This window comes from Rhinatrema bivittatum, chromosome 3, assembly GCF_901001135.1.
Source record: "Rhinatrema bivittatum chromosome 3, aRhiBiv1.1, whole genome shotgun sequence".
In the NCBI taxonomy this organism is placed as follows: domain Eukaryota; kingdom Metazoa; phylum Chordata; class Amphibia; order Gymnophiona; family Rhinatrematidae; genus Rhinatrema; species Rhinatrema bivittatum.
Genome location: NC_042617.1, coordinates 33,706,009 through 33,726,678, shown reverse-complemented (window position 1 = coordinate 33,726,678; position 20,670 = coordinate 33,706,009). Strand labels below are relative to the sequence as shown.

At 44.3% G+C, this 20,670-nt stretch overlaps 1 protein-coding gene across 1 annotated transcript in view; it reads right to left on the bottom strand.

The window, feature by feature from the left end:
• Positions 1–20,670, bottom strand: part of LBR (lamin B receptor) — a 183,667-nt gene that overhangs the window by 62,074 nt on the left and 100,923 nt on the right. The window contains exons 8-10 of the mRNA XM_029593088.1: positions 18,677–18,871; positions 17,554–17,657; positions 14,826–14,951 (exon numbers count right to left, since the gene is read on the bottom strand). Of these exons, the coding sequence (XP_029448948.1) occupies positions 14,826–14,951; positions 17,554–17,657; positions 18,677–18,871 (425 nt within the window). The remainder of the gene's footprint in view (positions 1–14,825; positions 14,952–17,553; positions 17,658–18,676; positions 18,872–20,670) is intronic.

The window sequence follows — 20,670 nt, the reverse complement described above, 5'->3', positions numbered from 1 at the left end:
AAATAAATAAATAAAATACGCTGACTTATATGAGCAAGTCCCACTTTATTTTCATATGTTAAACATACACACATTTTAAAAGTAGGTAGGAAAAGTACACGTATTCAATGCATTGAAACACGCTTTCAATACACTGCATGTCTTTGCGCATACCCATACATACATGCAGATGTTATGGGGTAGAGATATGCATATTTTATAATATGCGTGAATATGCCGCCACGTGCAGTTTGAAATTTATCCTCTATATGAAGACACTAAAGTGGGGAAAACTAAAGGTGATCTTTCTGAGCATGTTAGGACCCTTCTGTGCAGCCATGCTGTGCAAGTCTCCTCAGTCTTTCTAGCAAGCTAACCTTCAATTTTAAAGGGAGGAAGATGGGATTGAGTGGCTGTCTTTTCATGCTGTCTATGAAGAACACCTGTTACAGGTGAGCAACTTTGCTTTCTCTGTGGACAAGTGGAACAAGAATGAGCCATATAAGTGTAAATTGTATTTTTGATTTGTTGGGCCTTCACTTTATTCTGAAGATGTTGCCCTTATTGACTATTGAGTAAAAAAGGCAATCAGGGGATCCAAGTTGAAAAAGTTCTTTGAAACTGATAAACCCTGCTTTACAGGGCGGTTGGCAACAAATAGTTGCCAAGTCTTCCTGAAAGATTCTCTCAATATTTATTATTGCACTTATCTGTTACATCCATACAATTATCAGTCAGATTACAATAAAGCATACATAAATAACATAAAAACAAAATATTAATATTAAGGGAGTCCATATTCCAACTTAGCCAGATAAGCTGGACATATCTGGCTAAATGGCTGCCACTGAATATCTTGCTATACCACTTAGCCAGAAAAGTCACTTATGTGACTAAATAGTTAGCCATACAGTCAGTGGGCAGGCAGTGGTCATAATTTATTTATTTTTATTTATTTATTTGAGTTTTTTCTATACCGGCATTCGCGATGGGAATCGCATCATGCCTATTTACAATTAACAAGAGGTGAAGCAAGATAACAAATAAGAAACTTTAACAGGTGCTCAAAAAAAGATTGCAGTTACAATAAAACAAGGGAATTATACAACTTGGAGCAGTGAAAAGGAGATAGGTATTTAACAGGGAGAACAAATTTACCAATTAATGGTGTGAACAGAGTTATGGAGTTTGCAGAGTTATTGAATTACCATGTTGAGGAACAGTTATTAATTACAATCTTAAGAAAAATTCTGAGTATCGGTAAGTGGTGAGTTAAGGTTCAAATGGGGTCTGGAAAGGCTTTCAATAAATAACCACGTTTTGAGTCTTTTCCTAAATGTAGCAAGGCAGGGTTCCTGTCGCAGATCCGGTGGGATGGAGTTCCATAGTGGGGGTCCTGCAGTGGAATTGGGTGGCATTACCTATCTGGTAATGGAATTGGGTGGCATTACCTATCTGGCTAACTTAGCCCATTAAATAGCAATATTCAGTTAACCGGATAAGTCAGACATGGCCCATACCAGGTCTAAAGTTATCTAGATAAATATTAAAGTTAGCCAGATAAACTTATCTGGGCATATTCAGCGGCACCGACATGCTGCTGAATACCCCATATAAAAGTTAGCTGGATAAGACTTAAAAAGCCAGATAGCTTTAAATACTGGACTCTAAATAAATAAAATCAACAGCCATACCTGTTTAAAAATTGTTGCTTTCAATTTTTGCCTAAAATACCTTTCCCTGTACATACCCGGATCAGTCCAGACCGCTGGGTTATGCCTCTCTTCCAGCAGATGGAGTCAGAGAAAAAGCTGAAAAGGCACCCCTCTTAGCCTGGTGTGCCTTCTGTGATCCTTCAGTATTTCTCTGACTCCAGCAGTTGAAGATGGCAGAACCTGCGGTCCTGATCCTTTAAAAAAAAAAAAAGAAAGTAATACAGGGGTCTTGGTACCTCTCTTTACCTTTGGCTAGATCAACTACTTGATAAAGATAGAATAGTTAAAAAAAAACCAAAAAAAAAAAAAAACCACATTGTTTTTTGCACAGCAGCACAGGCACGGCTGGGGTTCTTACCCTAAGAGCCCTTTTTACCCGGAGCCTGCTTTCACTACCACTGAGAAGGGGGGGGGGATTTACTGGTGGGCCGGTCCCTCCCCCCTAACAGCCCAGCGAAGTTTCATTCCTCTGCTGGCAGCAACAGCCCAGAGAAGTTTCATTCCTCTGGTGGAGCCTTGTAGCTTGGACGCAGGGACGTTTCTTTATTTCCCATGTTTGATTAGAAGCTATATATTTTAAAAAAAAAGTGCATTTTCGCATTCTGGGTCTCCGGAGATATTCACAACTGATTACCTTGCTGCAATGCCGCGCGGATTGCGGTTTTCAGCCTGCGGGGAGCCGGTAGCTAGGCTCTCCCGCGATGGCCTTTGCTCCCGATGTATTCCTGGGGTGAAGGCCTGTCAATGTTGTTTGCCGATGGCAGGGGAGCGTCCCTCACGCATTTGTGTGGTGCAGGGAAAAGTCGGCTGGCTTGGAACTCTCGGCCTGCTCCGTTTCCAATTAGCGCGGGAACGGCAGCCATTTTACCTGCTCCAGGCTCTGATTTGCTGCAAGGCTCGGGGGGGAGGGGAATTCCCTCCTCAGCTATTGCCGCTGAATTTGAGCCCTGAGAGGCCTCGGGATCTGTTGCCTGACTCCCCCCCCCACCTCCGGGGTTTCCCCCGAGAGGGGGGGGGGGGTGTCTTAAAGAGACAGCATCCTTTTTCCTCCCAATTTGTCCTTTTGCTGCACAAAGCCTATATGGAGGCAGAAGCAGACTTAGATTTACAGAAGCCTCCTCCAGCAAAGGTCCCTAGGTCTGCTGAAGGTCAGGACGCTCCTAGAATGCGAGTGGTTCGTGCTCCAGACGCGGCGGTAGTCCCTGTCGCTGACCCCACGGATCTCACTTCCCAGGATCCCCCCAATGTGAACACCTCGGATGATGTTGACAAATCCGCGCCAGTTGAAGGGGATGATCCGCAGGTGCTCAGATTATTTCGCAGAGAGGAGCTGGACCCTCTAATTCCTTATGTGCTTTCAGAGCTGGATATTCAGGCTCCGCAGCCAGTCGCTGAGCCTTCTACGGGGGATCCTGTTCTGTCAGGTCTTCAGGTTTTCCTGTAAGACCTTTCCTTTTCATCCGATGTTATTACAACTTATGACCCGGGAATGGGACACACCGGAGGCCAGTCTGCGGGTCAGTAGGGCTATGGAGAAGCTTTATCAGCTTCCGGAGAATTCATTAGATCTCCTTAAGATTCCTAAGGTGGACGCGGCCGTTTCAGCAATCGCCAAGCGCACGACGATCCCGGTTACAGGTGCGGCTGCGCTTAAAGATTTCCAGGATAGGAAACTGGAGGTTCTTCTCAAAAGGATTGTTGAGGTGTTGGTGCTCGGCGTCCGAGCAGCTGTCTGCAGAAGTCTCTTGCAGAGAGCAACCCTTAGATGGGTACAACAGTCGCTCACGGCTCAGGAACTTTCTCCGGCGGAGGCGGAGCAGATGGAGCGTATGGAGGCGGCAGTGGCTTATACTGCAGATGCTTTGTATGATCTCCTTCATACCGCATCGCGAACTATGTCCTCGGCGGTGTCGGCCAGAAGGCTTCTTTGGCTCCACAATTGGTCCGCTGATGTCTCCTCCAAATCTCAGTTGGGTTGTTTCCTGTTTAAAGGAAAGCTTTTATTTGGCGATGATCTGGAGCATCTCATTAAGTCCTTAGGGGACAATAAAGTGTACAAGCTTCCAGTGGACAAGCCTAGACCCTCTAGGACCTTCGGTTCATCTTGGATTCGTTTTCGGGGGCAGCACCGTAATCGTCCGGGCAGAGCTCCATCCTTTGCTCCTCGCCAGCCATCGACAAGGTCTCAGGCTTGGGCTCATTCCTTTCGTGGCCGACTGACGGCTCATGACGGCACCTCCCAAGGATTCTCTGGCAATAAGTTTACCCAATGAAGATGTGCCGGCCCACTCCTTTGTTCCGGAGTTAGGAGGGTGTCTGTCTCTGTTTCGCGAGGAATGGGCCAAGATCACCTTGGATCAGTGGGTTCTAGACATCATAGAACACGGTTATGCTTTAGATTTTGCTCATCTGCTCTGAGACCTCTTTTTGTCTCTCCCTGTGGGTCTCAGGAAAAACAAGACATGGTAAAACAGACCCTGTGTCACTTAAAAGCTCTGGGAGCCATTGTTCCAGGTCCGCCGACCGAACGCCGGACGGGCCGGTATTCCATTTATTTCGTAGTCCCCAAGAAGGAGGAATCCTTCCATCCAATTTTAGACTTGAAGAAAGTCAACAGGGCACTTTGGATTCCTCACTTTCGCATGGAGACTTTGAGATCAGTCATTGCGGCTGTCCACAAAGGCGAATTTTTGGCCTCGTTGGATCTGATGGAGGCTTATCTTCACATAGGAATCAGATTATCATCAGAGGATTCTGAGGTTCATGGTCTTGGGCGAGCATCATCAGTTCAAAGTGCTTCCTTTCGGTTTGGCGATGGTTCCCCGCGTCTTCACCAAGGTGATGGTAGTAGTGGCAGCGGCTCTCAGAAGGGAGAGGACCTTGGTTCATCCCTATTTGGATGACTGACTCATTCGGGCGAAGTCAGAAGAGCTTTGCAAGAGGGCAGTTCAGTCGGTCTTGCATTGTCTTCATTCGCTCGGATGGGTCGTCAATTTCTCCAAGAGCCAGTTGGTACACATGCTTACTGTGACTCCAACATCATTCTAGCTTCAACAGCAAGAGGAAATGTGGAATAAAGGATCTGCACTCACAAAGGGGGAGTAGCTGGCTTGTTACGGCGGTTACTACCCCAAACCAAATAAGCCTGTTACTTCAATTTCTATGCAAATACAGCAGAGCTCTCTGCTTCAACGGCAGGGGAGAAGAAAAAAGGGTTCACACTCACAAAGCGGGGAGTAGCTGGCTTGTTACGGCGGTTACTACCCCAAACCAAATGTGCCTGATACTTCACTTTCGATGCATATCCAGCATAGCTCCCTGCTTCAACGGCAGGGGAGAAGAAAAACAACCAATAAGGGCTGTATAACATAGTCTGAGTAAAACAAATAAGCATGGGTGTAGCTTGCTTATTGCGGCGGTTACTACCCCTACTACCCCTAACTTATCAGCTAGATATTCACTTGGATGCAGCTCCATCACTGCTTTCTACATTAATGGTGGGGGTGGAAGGGAAATAGAACCAAGAGCTAAGAGAAACAGATAAGTATGAGAGAAAAAAGTGTGTGAAGCTTGCTGGGCAGACTGGATGGGCCATTTGGTCTTCTTCTGCCGTCATTTCTATGTTTCTATGTCCCGGCCCAAGTGTTAAATTTCTTGGGAGCACGATTCAATACAGCTGTAGGCAAGGTTTTCCTCTTACAGGAGCAGATAGCCAAGCTGATGACGCAAGTTCGCCGGCTGTTGGCCCTCCCAATGCCCAAGGTATGGGACTACTTACAAGTTCTTGGGTCTATGGCGACTACTCTGGAGTTGGTCCCCTGGGCCTTCGCTCATATGAGGCCTTTGCTGGGATCCCAAGTCGGAAGTGTTCCAGTTACCATTACAACTCCTGGATCCCGCCAGATCCAGTCTCGAATGATGGTTAATTCCAGATCATTTGCAATGCAGTGTGGACCTCGAAGACACTCAGTGGGTGATTGTGACAACGGATGTCAGCCTCTCAGGTTGGGGGGCAGTTTGCCAATTGCAGTCGGCACAAGGTCAGTGGACGTTTCAGGAGGCAAAGTGGTCCATAAATCGCTTGGAAATGAGAGCGGTTTGCCTAGCTCTCCACAGTTTTCTTCCTCTTGTCCGGTATCGTGCGGTACGGATTCTTTCAGACAATGCAACGACGGTGGCATATATCAAGGGGGAACAAGAAGTCAGCCAGTAGCCGGAGAGGCGGACAAGCTAATGGTATGGGCCAAATGCAACCTGGCCCGACTGGCAGTTTCACACATAGCCGGAGTGGACAACATGCAGGCGGATTTTCTCAGTCGCCAACAATTGGACCCCGGAGAGTGGGAGCTCTCAGACGACACGATGTAGTACCACGGATCAGTCCAGACGCCCGCCCAGGGTATTCTGTTCTGGATAGTCCGCTCGGTTTTTTGTTATATTTATGCAGAGTGTATCGAAGAATACGAATATTATGAAAAATGTTCAAATTCAGTACTCCTTCTAGGGGCATAGTTTTATAGTTTATTGTTCAAATAAGTTTTTGGTCTGGCCATTGGTTGTTAAATTTTCTTCATTCTGCTTTGATATTGATTATACTGAAGGATCGCAGGAGGCACACCAGGCTAAGAGGGGTGCCTTTTCAGCTTTTTCTCTGACTCCATCTGCTGGAAGGGAGGCATAACCCAGTGGTCTGGACTGATCCGTGGTACTACAGGAACGAAAATTAGAAGGTAAGAACCAATTTTCCTATACTCCTCTTCCCTTAATTAAAAATCAATTGAATTCTACAACATTAAACCCTTCACTGAAAAAGCTCTAGTTTTTACTTCCTGAGAACGGCATGCCTTCAAACTAGCACACAAAGTAACTTCTGATCATTAGAGTGAAGACGACACACACACACACATGGTTTTACCATCTCTGCTGATATCCCTTCACATTAAACAGCTTTAAAAAACAAAGTTAAAACTTTAAAATGTATTTTTTTCTGATACTGGTAACCAATGCAAAGCTTCCAGCACTATCATAATACGTTCATGATAGCCAATGCCTGATAGAACTTGTGCTGCCTCATTCTGAACTAATTCCAAAACAATACCTTAGGTGAGCCTAGATATAACGCATTACACTAATAAAGTCTGCTTATCAAAAGAGCTTGTACTACTGTCCCAAAGTGGTATAAGTTGTTTCAGTTGCCGTGTTAAGCAAAATTGCTTACCTTGTAATAGGTGTTATCCCGGGACAGCAGGATGTAGTCCTCACATATGGGTGACATCATCAGATGGAGCCCTGGTACGGAAAACTTCTGTCAAGAGTTTCTAGAAACTTTTGGCTGGCACTGTGGGCCTACTGAACATGCCCAGCATGCCATGATATTCTCAGCCACAGGGGTCTCCCTTCTGTCTCGTTTGTAGCAATATGCGTGAGCTAAAAAAATAAAATAATAAAACGTATCGGACCCAACTCCGCGGGGAGGTGGGTGGGTTCTGTGAGGACTACATCCTACTGTCCTGGGATAACACCTATTACAAGGTAAGCAATTTTGCTTTATCCCAGGACAAGCAGGATGATAGTCCTCACATATGGGTGATTAGCAAGCTACAGGCTGCGTCATCCTTATAGTATACCAACAGCACACAACTTGTGCAAGAAGCACAACTGGTGCACTGATGGAAAAAATGAGGCAACCTGAAAAACACAGCAGGATGGATGTAGAAGGAGTTGGGACTATACTGGAAATAAGTTCTTTAAGACAGATTGTCCAAAGGCTGAATCTTGTCGTCCTTCTTTGTCTAGACAATAATGAGCTGCAAAGGTGTGAAGGGAACTCCATGCTGCAGCTTTACATTTATTTATTTATTTAAATAATTTATATACCAGAGGTTCCTGTATAATATACATATCACCCCGGTTCACAAAGAACAGTAACTATCGCTACATATAGCGGTTTACATAGAACAGAATAAAAAAGAAGTTTTACATTGAACAAAACTAAGTAAACAAGTTTTTACATTGAACAAATTAATCGAAGAAAGCAAATAGTGTATGATATTGAACATATGTCAAGGATGGGCACTTAACGATAGTGTGCTACTGATGTGGACATAGCCCTTACTGAATATGCTTTTACTCACCCCTGGAGAGGAATCTTTGGGTTTTCATAGCAGAATTCAATACAGTCTGCTAGCCAGTTGGAGTGTGTTTTCCTACTGCAACTCCCGGCTTATTTTTGTCAAAAGAAACAAAGAGTTGGGTGGATTTTCTATGGACCGCCGTGCGATTCAGGTAAAAAGCTAGTGCACGTTTACAGTCCAAGGTGTGTAAGACTCTCTCTCCCTGATGAGCGTGAGGTCTTAGAAAGAAAATAGGCAAGACTATTGACTGATTGATATGAAAATCTGTCACTATTTTTGGTAAGAATTTGGGGTGAGTGCGAAGGACTACTCTGTCATGAAGGAACCTTGTATAGGGTGAGTATGTGACGAGAGCTTGCAACTCACTGACCCTCCTAGCCGATGTAATGGCTACTAGGAAAAGCACCTTCCATGTAAGAAATTTTTCTTCACAAGAGTGTAGAGGCTCAAACGATGAACGCATGAGCCTTGTTAGTACCAAATTAAGGTCCCATTCAGTGACCGGTGGTATAATGGGAGGTTTAAGGTGAAGTAAGCCTCTCATGAATCGACTTACTAGGGGCTGCGCTGTTATTGGCGCATCCCCTATTCCTTTGTGGTATGCCGCTATGACGCTTAGGTGTACCCTTACAGAGGATGTCTGGAGACCAGAATCCGATAGGTGGTATAGGTAATCTAACAAGGAAGAAGTGGGGCAGGAGAAAGGTTCTATACCCTTTTGCGTGCACAATTTCGTAAATCTAGTCCACTTAAAGTGGTAGGATTTACGAGAGGAAGGCTTTCGTGAAGCTACTAGAACTTGAGAGACTTGTGTTGAAAGATTAAGTGGTTGCAAAATCAAGCTTTCAACATCCAAGCTGTTAGGGCGAGAGTTGTCAGGTTGGGACGACGCAGCTTGCCCTGATTCTGAGTGATGAGAGTGGGCTCTGTGCCCAGGCGGATTGGTGGTGAGATCGAGAGGTCGAGGAGTATGGAAAACCATACTTGTCGAGGCCAGTACGGGGCTATGAGGATCATTGTCCCTCTGTCCTGTTGTAGCTTCACGAGAGTTTTCGCTATGAGCGGAATTGGAGGATACGCATATAGAAGTCCTGTATTCCAGGGGCGAGCAAATTCATCCCTGGGGATTGTTTGTCGACGTCCATGGAGGGAGCAGAACCTTTCTACTTTGTGGTTCAGTGTGGACGCAAAGAGGTCTATGGTTGGGCGACCCCAGCGTTGAAAGATTTTGCTCGCTACACGTGGGTCCAACGACTATTTGTGGGGATTGAAGTGTCGACTGAGATCGTCCACTAGTATGTTTTTGATGCCTGCCAGATAAGTTGCTCTGAGATGTATGGAATGCTCCAGACCCATGCCCAAATCTGTACTGCTTCCTGACATAGCAAATAAGAGCCTGTGCCTCCTTGTTTGTTTATGTACCACATTGCTACTGTGTTGTCTGTTTGTATCAGCACAGTTTTGTTTGAGAGGCAGTCTTTGAAGGCATAAAGGGCATATTGTATTGCTCGAAGTTCCAAGAAATTTATCTGAAATTGTTTCTCGAGTGTAGTCCACGTCCCTTGCGTTTGAAGGTTGTTGACGTGAGCTCCCCATCCCAGGTTGGAGGCATCTGTAGTCAGAATGACTTGCGGATTTTCCTGGTGGAATGGGAGACCAGCTTTCAATGTTGCTTGATTTGTCCACCAATGAAGCGATAGTCGTAGCTGGTGTGTAATGCGAATCGTGTATGACAGTGGTTGGAAAGCTTGTAGCCATTGAGATTTCAAAGTCCATTGTGTCCTTCTCATGGCTAACTTTGCCATAGGAGTGACATGTACTGTCGAGGCCATGTGTCCTAGCAGCACTAAAATTTGATGAGCAGATGTGAACTGTTGATGAATTATTTTGTTCGCCAGACGTGCCAGATTGTTGACACGGTCGCTTGGAAGGGAAGCTATCGCCACTGTGGTGTCGAGGTCTGCTCCGATGAATGTGAGGAGTTGAGACGGCTCGATGTGGGATTTTGGATAGTTGATGAGAAATTCCCAGAATATGCAATAGAGTTATTGTAGTGTTCAAGGCGGAGAGAGCTCCCTGCCTGGATGGACTTCTGATCAACCAGTCGTCTAGGTATGGAAAACATGAATGCTGTTTTTTCTTAGATGAGCAGCTACCACTGCTAGGCATTTTGTGAATACTCGAGGTGCAGAGGCTAGGCCGAATGGAAGTACGCGGTACTGGTAATGAGTCTTTCCGACTACAAATCGTAGGTACTTGCGATGTTGAATTGAAATTGCTATGTGAGCATAAGCGTCTTGAAGATCCAGAGAACAGAGCCAATTTCCCTTTTGAAGTAATGGAAGAATGGTTCCCAGGGATACCATTCGAAATTTTTCTTTGCATAGATATTTGTTGAGATTTCGGAGGTCTAAGATAGGGCGAAGGCTGCCTGTTTTCTTTGGAATGAGGAAATAGCGGGAGTAGAACCCTTTCCCTTGTTGAGACTGGGGAATTGGTTCGATGGCCCTGGCAGTCAGCAAAGAAGAGAGTTCTACTTGAGATGTGAGAACCACGTTTCTCCCAAGTGGAGTGGGAGGAGAATCCGGGGGTATTGTTTTGAAGTTTAGGTGATATCCCTGATTTAGTATGGCTAATACCCATTGGTCTTTTGTGATGAAACTCCATTGGTGTTGGAAATAATGAAGTCGACCTCCAACTGGTAGGGAGGGAATGGGGTTTAGGAAGAGGCTGCTGTTCTCTTGGCTCGGTTCAAAAACCAGCCGCTGGTCCAGTTTGGGGTGGTGGCTGGGTTTTTTGTTGCTTCGTCTGACGTGGATGACCTCTCTGTGAAGGACGGTATGGACGTGTTGAAGAGGCAGGTGGGTAATACCTTCTAGGTCTGAAGAAGGGTCGCCTAGTGTTTCTGAGTTGGCCGTTTTAGGGAGGAGGGCTGATCCGCTGGCAATTTGGAGAGCTGTCTGAGTGTCTCATGATGGTCTTTCAATTGAGATACTGTAGCCTGTATCTTCTCTCCGAAAAGATTGTCTCCTACACAAGGAAGGTCTGCTATATTGCGTCATATAGAGCTGGTATGCCGCAATTCTAGATACTAGCATGGAGCCTTGAAAAACCTTTCTTCCTAATCCATCTAAGAACTTCTGCTCCTTTCCTGGTGGGGCAGAAGAGTGTGGTTTTTGTTTCTTGGCTTTTTTCTGAGCCAATTCAACAACCACTGAATGGTGTGGCAATTGTGGTTTCTGGAAATCTGGGGTATGTTGTACCAGGTATGTTGCGTCTCTGTTCTTCTGTTTACAGCAGGTACGGCGCAAGGATGTTCCCATAAGCAATGCTGAAGTTCCAGAAGCACTTCATGAATGGGTATTGCCATCACCTCCTTTGGTGTATCAACAAACTGCAACACTTCAAGGGTTTTATGCCTTGTATCCTCTTCTGTAAGCAATTCAAAGAGTATTGTATCTGCCATCTCCTTTATGAAATTTGCAAGGACAGGTCCTCAGGAGGGGATTTCCTTCTCTCTTCTGGTGGAGAAGGTTCTGACTCCAAATCTTCTGTATCAGTGCCAGTGTCTACATCCTCCCAAGGACTGTAGTGAGGTTGAAAATGTGATCCAGAGGGATCCAATTTGTCTTTTGGAAGAGGATGTTTTGTTTTAAAAGCAGATTTTGATGGTTGAGCTGGAATCTGCTTTGCCATCGAAGGAGGCAGAAAAGGCATCAATGGGGAATCAAAAGGCATCAATGGCCGGCATCACCCAATGGACTGGGTTGTGAAGGCATTGACGGATCCAGGAGTGGCATCGAAGGGATTGTCGGTGCCCGGGGGTGTTGAAGACTCGATGGCCCCAGGAAGGAATCAGAGTCCATTCCATCATTTTCCAATGAGCCTGGAATTGGACTTGAAGGAATCATCGGTGGATGTTTAGGCATCGATGGTGTCGATGGTTGCATCGGGGGAGCCATCGGTGTCAGTGCTGGAATCACACCGATCAAGGTGTCGATTCTATTCAAAGGTTGAAAAATCGACAGTTCTGGCGTTAGTGCCAGTGGTTGTACTGGTGCTGCCATTGAAGGAGGCTGGAATTTTTGAAAAGCCTCGATCGCCTGTTGAACCATGGAAGTCACTTCTTCCCTGGAGACTGGGATTGGGTCCACTGTCACAGGAGAAGGTAAGACTGGCGTTACTGGCACTTCCACGACTAAGCGTGGTTGCACAGTCTCTAACACCGATCCCGGTGGAGAGCGCCTTGGTATCTCGGGTACAGAGGGGCATGGCGGCTCTAGTACACGGACACGCTTCGGCATTGGCTCGATGTCCTTTGGTGCCAATGCCGATGCCGTTTCCTCCGATGGAACAGAGACAGAACAGCGTCGATGGCGTCTCTTTTCACGATGTTCTTTCGTGGATGTCGATGAAGACGCTATTGAAGATCCGGATGGGGCCGGTGATGGACGGTCATCGGCCTTTTTCTTTCCTCGATGTTTTTCAACAGAGGGCGATAATTTCTTCAGTGACAATGTCAAAGATAACGATGGAGTGAGTTTTTTTAAACAATTCCTCCATTTTATCCAAACGGGCTCGCCTGCCCTTTGGTGTCATCTGGGCGCAAGGTGAACAAGCTCAGACATCGTGGCCTGATCCCAGGCATAAAACGCAAATGCAGTGCGGGTCAGTTATGGACATTGTACGGGTACAATTTGGACATTTTTTAAAACCAGAGGCCATGGTGAAAAAACAGGCCTGTTAACGGTTGATGACCTGCGGTACCGGAAAAAAGGGTGACAGGACTCGACCGAAAACTTAGTCAAAAAGTACTCACCGAACGGTAGGTCGAAGGAAGACCCGAATAGATAATTTTGTGACTGAAAAGTTATATTTTCCGTGAGGAAAAAGTGAGGGAAAAACTCACAGACCTCCTATCATGTGAGGCTTACAGCAACACGGAAAAAGAGAGACTGAAGGGAGACCCCTGTGGCTGAGAATATCATGGTATGCTGGGCATACTCAGTGGGCTCAGTGTGCCAGTCAAACGTTTCTAGAAACTTGGACAGAAGTTTTCAGTGTCAGGGCTCCATCGATGATGTCACCCATATGTGAGGACTATCATCCTGCTTGTCCTGGAATAACCTAAATATGTATACCCTGGAGGAGAGGAGGAGCAGGGGTGATATATACAGACTTTCAGATACTTGAAAGGTTTTAATGATCCATGGTCAACAACAAACCTTTTCCGTTGGAAAAATATCAGTAGAACTAGGGGTCACGATTTGAAACTACAGGGAGGAAGACTCAGAACCAATGTCAGGAAGTATTTCTTCATGGAGAGGGTGGTGGATGTCTGGAGTGCCCTTCCGGAGGAAGTAGTGAAGACTAAAACTGTGAAGGATTTCAAAGGGGCATGGGATAAACACTGTGGATCCATAAAGGCTAGAGGATGGGAATGAAGAGAAGAGCCATGGGGGTGGCTTGCTGGAATGGTGGCTACTACCTGGTGATTACTACACTTAACTCAATAAGCCTTCACACTGTTAATGCAACTTCAACACTGCTCTCTGCTTCAACGGCAAGGAGAAATGTGGAAGAGAGGATTTGCATTCAGACAACAACCAACAAGACTGAACTACATAGTCTGGGTAAACAAATAAGCATGGGGGTAGCTTGCTTATTGCGGCGATTACTACCCTAAACCAATTAAGCTTGATACTTCACTTTGAGTGCATATATAGCATTGCTCTCTGCTTCAATGGCAGGGGGAAATGTGGAAAAGAAGATTTTCATTCAGACAACATCCAACAAGGCATTGATCTGTGCAGTCGGGGTAAACAAGTATTGGGGTAACTTGCTTGATGCGGCAGTTACTACCCTTAACCATTAAGCCTTACGATTCACCTTTGATGCAACTCCAACATTTCTCTCTGCATCAACGGCAGGGGGTGGCAGGAAATTCGAATCAAACAATTACCAACAAGGGCCCTGAAATTGGTGGACGGTGAAACAGATAAGTATGGGAAAATAAGTGTGGGAGCTTGCTGGGCAGACTAGATGGGCCGTTTGGTCTTTTTCTGCCGTCATTTCTATGTATTTATCTATGACAAGTGCTCCGCTCTCTAAGGCCTTGCCGGCTAGCCGAGCAAGATCTGGGTTCCTAATCCTTGGCTACCTATTAGTCTTGGATTCAGAATACTTCTGGGGGTATGGCTATGAACCTGGAGATTTCTCTGATCAGGAGGAATCAACGGGTCTCTCCAACAATCTTCCTCCTCTGCAGGAAAGTAGAAAGTCACTGCCTGAGGACCTTTGCTGGATTTATCCAGAGAATGGCTGCGACCATTCCTTTTGCCTTGTAGGAGAATTAATCCAGTGACTAAATTCTGGACATCCTCTAGTTTGTGGAGTCTTCTAAAGGATATTTGCAAACAATGGAGGCAGTATGCATGCAAATCTCTCATGCATATTCATTAGGGATATTCTGAAAACCTGACCTGTTGGTGGTCCTCAAGGGCTCAGAGTGAATATTACTAGAATGGATTAGATGATACTCCATTTGAAATCTGATGGTGCTTCGGTAACTACTAAATTACAAAATGATAATACATCTGGATTGGGTGTGGCATAATCTTTCAAAAGCTGAATATTACCATTCAAACTACTGTTTTACAGTAAGTTTAATCATGCCGTCTGACTTCTGTTAAACATCTGGAATATCCCATACACCTCTAATCTGTCAATTTCTTTGTGAAGCACTCAAGACAAGCTTTCAGTTATCCCCCCCCCCCCCCCCCCCCCCCCGGTTATCTATTTATGGCAACTGTAACTTAGCTCTCCTTCCTATCGGCAGTATTGGCTCTGGCAAAGCACTCCTCTGGGCTATGCATTGGCTAGATTTTCCCACCCTCAAATTTTTGACACTGTAGGCAACTGCCTAGTTTGTCTAATGGATGTAATAACCCAGAAGTTTTCCTATGGCCAGTCAAACTATTCGAGTGGTAACAATTACCTCATTCCATAAAGCATCTACCACATAGAGGAGTTGGAAACTGTTAACCAAAATCATTGATAAAGATGGCATATCTCGATTTTGAACTTTCATCTCCGCTAAAAGCATCACCAAATTAATAATAACCTGAAAAAAAAATTGAAAATTGTTTTACTAAGTTTTTCACAGATTGCACCAAATTTAATTTATAAAAATTGCATGCATATTACTTTGTTTCAAAAAAAAAAAAAAAAAAAAAAAAAAAGCCCTAATGACAAATAAAAATAAGATGATAAAGTTTTAATACTATTTTAAGGTAAGAGTTTAATAAGAAACATTTTATCTTTACAATTCTTAAAACATGACTATAGAAGTTTAACTAACATGCAGAACTTGTTTTACTCCTGGGGGAATTCTGCGCTACTGCGGAATGCAGAATTTGTGCAGAATTCTCCCTTCCCGCAGATTTCATCCCTCACCTCAAAGAATCCACTGTAGCATGGCACGGCACGAGCAAGTTCGCCGTGCAACAGAGATACTGACTCTAAGAGATCAGCTGGAGAAAAAAAAAACAGGTTACAGCAGGACTGACCCGAGGCTTCTTCAGGTTAAGAGAGGTGAAGGCAGCATGTCAGAAGCAGCGATAGGACAGCAAGAAAAACACACTTTGGATATAATGAGAGCAGCTGCACCATGCAGAAACAGCGTCAGGGACTGGTGTTACATCATCAGTCATCCTGAAGGAAATACAGGTTTGTTGTGTTGCAAAAAAGTGCTCCCTGCAGTGAGGGATGGGGATTACTGGTGCTACCTGAAGAGCAACGTAATTTAGCCCTCAGGGATGCATCAGGAGCTGTCACTGGCAGATCCATAAACAATTTGTGAAAATATGCTACATGACATCGGAGGGGAGGGGGAGAGAGAGAGAAGGGAGGGGGCGAGTGTTTCTAGTACGGGCTCGAGGTATGAGGGGAAAGCAGAATGGGGATAGGGGCAGAGGCCAAAGGGGATTCATATTTCCATTTGCTCTGAACCAGAGGTTTGCAGCCTTTGACTTGTGTGCCCTGGCACTGGACAGCTGAGCGGACTCTGACTTCCGCCGCAGAGGTTGCATTTAACAAACATCATCTCCTGCAAGACCGGTCCCACAGCAGCGGGAGATGTTTGGTTAAATGTGACTCCTGCTGCTGATTGTGAAGCTTGGAGCTAGCTTGCTGATCCAGGTAGCGATGGCTGTCATTGTCTGCGAAGCTGTCCAGTGCCTTGAGTTGCTGCCCTTGGCCTAAAGCAGGTGGAGATGTGAATCCTCCTTTGACCTCTGCTTCTGTTCCTGTTTACCTCCTCTCATGAAAATACTGGATTGCACTGAAATGAGGAATAATTTGCAAAAAAAATATTGTATTATTTTGACAATTAAATGTGCAGAATTTTACAGTATTTAGAAAATTTCAATTTTTTTGTTGCAGAATTTTCAATTTCTTTGTGCAGAATTCCCCCAGGAGTACTTGTTTGTATGTATGTACCCAAAGTGTAGGAAAACACTGAATTTTCATTACTTTATAAAATAGTTTTCTAGTCCCATTTTTTTTCCCTTCAATACCTCAACAATTGCCTTGTGCAGTTACAGGTAGTTAAAGATTGGGCAGAAAACCTCTTTTGAATGAGGTTGAATGCTGTAAAGGTAAAATTATGTAAGTCGGTGGAACTAGAAAGCCTCCCATGCCAACACTGCCTCTAGGAAACAACCATGCACTGTAGGCCTAAAAAGCATCATCTGTCGAACATGTCAGACGTCATCTTCCCAGATTAAAGCCATCATTTCCTGGTGGTTCTTCCCCAGAGTGATAGTCTTGTTGGCTTTTCTTCAGAGATGAAGTCCTTATTTTGGGAAGATGACATCTGGATATGAAAGAAAAAGATACAAGTCCAATTGTTTGTCCCTTCAGACAGATGCTTATATGGCAAAACTCATACAAGTTAGTATTTGGCATTTTTTTCCCTTTTGGGAATACAGAAATCTAACAATTTTCTTGAATTTTGATCAAGATCGTTATGATTCACTGTTTAAATTTATCAATGACTTTCCAAGGTAATGAATTTGCAGTATATGGCACTGTAAAACTATGAGTGGTTGTAGATATGATATCCCTGGTTTTTCATTATTATTATAAAGAACATATGTAATTTTGTGACTGTCACTTGGAAACATAACTTTAACAAGCATGCTCCTGATCTGACAACTCTCTCATCTGACTAGATCTTGCCATCAAAAAAACCTCTCCCAATCAGGGCATATTGCCCAATAGGCGAATTAGGCAATTCCTAGGGGCAGCTGCTCTGCTACCAGAAATCCAACCCATCCCCGAAGTGGTATTCCTGTGCAGCCCCACCAGTTTTTCTGACAGTCGGCTGACCTACCTGACTTCATGGGGGATGGGGGGGGGATGGGGGGGGAGAAACCCACAAGTCTTGCTACAACATAAGATTTCAGAGGGTAACACCAACCTAGCCAGCCACGATTTTAGGGAGGGGGGAAGGGTAGTGAGGAGAAAACCGACCCTTCCACTGACCAGAGGAGAGCAGCCAGCTGTTCCAATACTGAGGGGCAGCCAGAGAATTAAGTCCACCACTGCTTCCATGGAATTGGGATGTTTTATTTAGTTTTCTTTTTCAAATCTATCAAACATCAACGCAATTAATATTTACAAACCAATAATAAATGCAATTAACCAAATAATCATGTACTCACCCAGCCAATTAAACCTGGACGCAGCTCACAAAAATATTTGAGGTCAAAAGTCCCAATGCGAGGGTTTAACTCACGACCCATGAAAAAGTCATATATAAAATTCCCTACAAAAAAGATTTAAAAAATGCCATAGGAATTGTCCATTTCTATTAAGCGATGCATTTGTCTTTCATTACACTAATGCAGACTGCCAGCAGCTGTATTGGTCCAGGAGAAAAAAAGTCTAACTTGCAAAGAATGTTATTAGACGAACATAAGAATTACCAAAGACTATGATTCACTTGAGCTTTTAAGACTACAAGAGTCACATCTTCAGAACAAAATGTAATTTCATTATTATAAATTTAAACTTCTACTGAAGGCACTGACCAACTCTCATATTTTTCAGTATTACACACTATAAATGCTGTACAACCACTAAATTAACATTCATTTTCCTATTAAAAAAATATTAAACATTTAGCAAAAATATCTAGAACAAAAGATATGGACATTTCAAAAATACATACGCTCCATGAGGATCTCTTATTGCAAATGTCTTTCCACAACCAGTATGATTTTGGGCACAGGGATAGTCTTGTGTGCTTCTAAGATAACACACAAACTCTACACATTGAGACAGTCAGTGGAAAGCTGTTTCCAAAAAAGTAGTGCAAGGCTCTTTGCTTGCCTTGGGGAAGTTACTGTAGATTTAACATGCAAGGGATCTCACATCATCTAGATTAAGTTCATCTGACAGGCTTATTTAAGATCATTCTCTCAAGGCAGGATCTGACTGATTGTTCCCATGGAATTAGAACTGCATCCAAAACAGCATTACCTCACTGCTTCATTTAATAATAAGAAGTTTGAAAATGATCAAATTATAGAATATTAAAATTACAGTAAAACAAGTATTCTTGAAAAAAAATTAAGCATTAAACACATTACAGCCTCTTAGCTGCCTGTGTAGTTCAGTAATATTTAAAAGATTTTTAAAAGGTATGCCTAAAACTGTACAAGATCAATCATCTCCCCAAAAAAATGGGTTTTGGGGAGACAAAATAAGCATTCCCTAGGTCAAATGTAGCTTATGTTTCAAGAGTCGTACAATATGCACAACAAAATCTAGACTACTACTTACCAGAGTTTCCACAATGTGATAACTCCTCATGTGAAACTTTGTGGGATCGGATATAGAGATAAATGCTCAGCAACACAGAGAAAACTGTAGCGGAAACCGCAAACTGAAGAAAATTGTCATACACATAATGCAGTCCCATTTTATAGTATAAGGAAACTCCTACTGATGTTGCAGTCAGAACAAAAGCATAGAATCCTATAAAAAATGGAATTAAAGTTAAGTATTACTCAAATATAGCAAAGTAAATATAAACCGAGCATTGTAATTGAGAAATTGCTACTTATCTGAATTTCCTTTTCTCTAGTGAAGACAGTTAATCCACGACCAGTGGGTTATGCACCTCTACCAGTAGACAGAGACGGAGCAGAGCTGACATCATGGTATATATAACCCTGCTCTGACATCAGCCTGCAGGTATTCTCTGCAAAAGCCAACTTTGGACAAATTAACAATACTTGATAATAAGCATTAACAGACAACCACTCAAAGACTCAGTCAACAGAAAACACTGAGCTCAGACAAACAGTGTAACATCACTAATCTAGGGACTGAAACGGACACCAGTTATCCCCGGAAATGCAGCCACTCAGGAGGACAACAGAATCAAAAACCGGCAGCCAAGGTTTCTCGTTCCTTCAGTCACAGGTGAGATCCAAATTCTTTGGGCATCAATGCTCTTGTGCAGGAGTGGTTGAGAGGCAAGCTTCTGTATGCCTCCCCACCCCCCGTGGCCCTTGTTGGGCAGGTTGACTTGGAGGATCTAGACAGGTTAATGCACCTTCCTGCTAAAGGAAGGTGCATTAACCTGTCTTTACTAGAGAAAAGGAAATTATCGGGTAAGTAGTAATTTCATATCTCAGCATTCAGACAAGTTAATCCACGACCAGTGGGATTTACCCAAGCTACTCCCAATGAGGGCAGGAGGCTGCCTGCAATCTGACCAACACTGCACAGGTGAAGGCTGTGTCCTCCCGGCTTACATATCCAGATGATAATACCTGGAAAAAATGTGTAAGGAGGACCATGATGCCGCTTGGCAAATTTCGACAGGAGAAAACAATTGAAGCTCCGCACATGACACTGCCTGAGCCTTAGTGGAATGAGCCCTAACCTGTTTAGGTAACGGCTACTCAGCATGCACATATTCTGCAGTGATAACCACCTTAATCCAGCAGGCTACTGTAGCCCGTGACGCCGTCTCACCGTTTACCCCCACTATGGAGTACAAACAGCCGGTCAGTCTTCCTCAGAGGTCTAGAAACCTCTAAATACTTCATGAGATGTTGCTTGACATCCAAGGTCTGCAACAGACGATATTCATTCACATCTCTCTCCTTGTCCAGTGTCAACAGGGAAATAGACTGATTCAAGTGAAAGTCCGAAACCACTTTTGGGGAAAAAAAAAAATGGAACAGTTCGCAGCTGGACCGCACACCCCCCCCCGAGTCACCTGCAGAAATGGTTCCCGGCAAGAGCCTACAGTTCAGAAAATCTATGGACAGAACAAATTGCCACAAGAAAAGCAGTCTTTAAGGTAAGTAATCTCAAGGAGAGGCTACGCAGTGGTCGAAAGGTGGTATCCACCAGAAAATCCAGAACCAGATTAAGGCTTCACAAAGGCACTGTCAATCACAAGAGAGGACGAAGATGCTTCACTCCCTTAAAAAACTGGGCCACATCCAGATGGGCCAACAAGCGTCCACCATTCACCTGACCCCGGAAACAGGCAAGAGCTGCCATCTATACCTTCAAGGAATTAAGGGCCAAGACCTTAATCAACCCATCCTGCAAGAAATCCGAAATGAGTGGGATCTTAACCGAACGAGGATGAATTCCCCCCCCCCCCCCACCTCGTTCCTGACATCATGCCTCAAACACTTGTCAACCCCGAACACAGACTAAGGAAGTGGAGAACTTCCGAGCTCAAAGCAAGTTGGAAATCACAGCAGTGGAATATCCACGCTTCAGCAACTGAGTCCTTTCAAGGCTATACA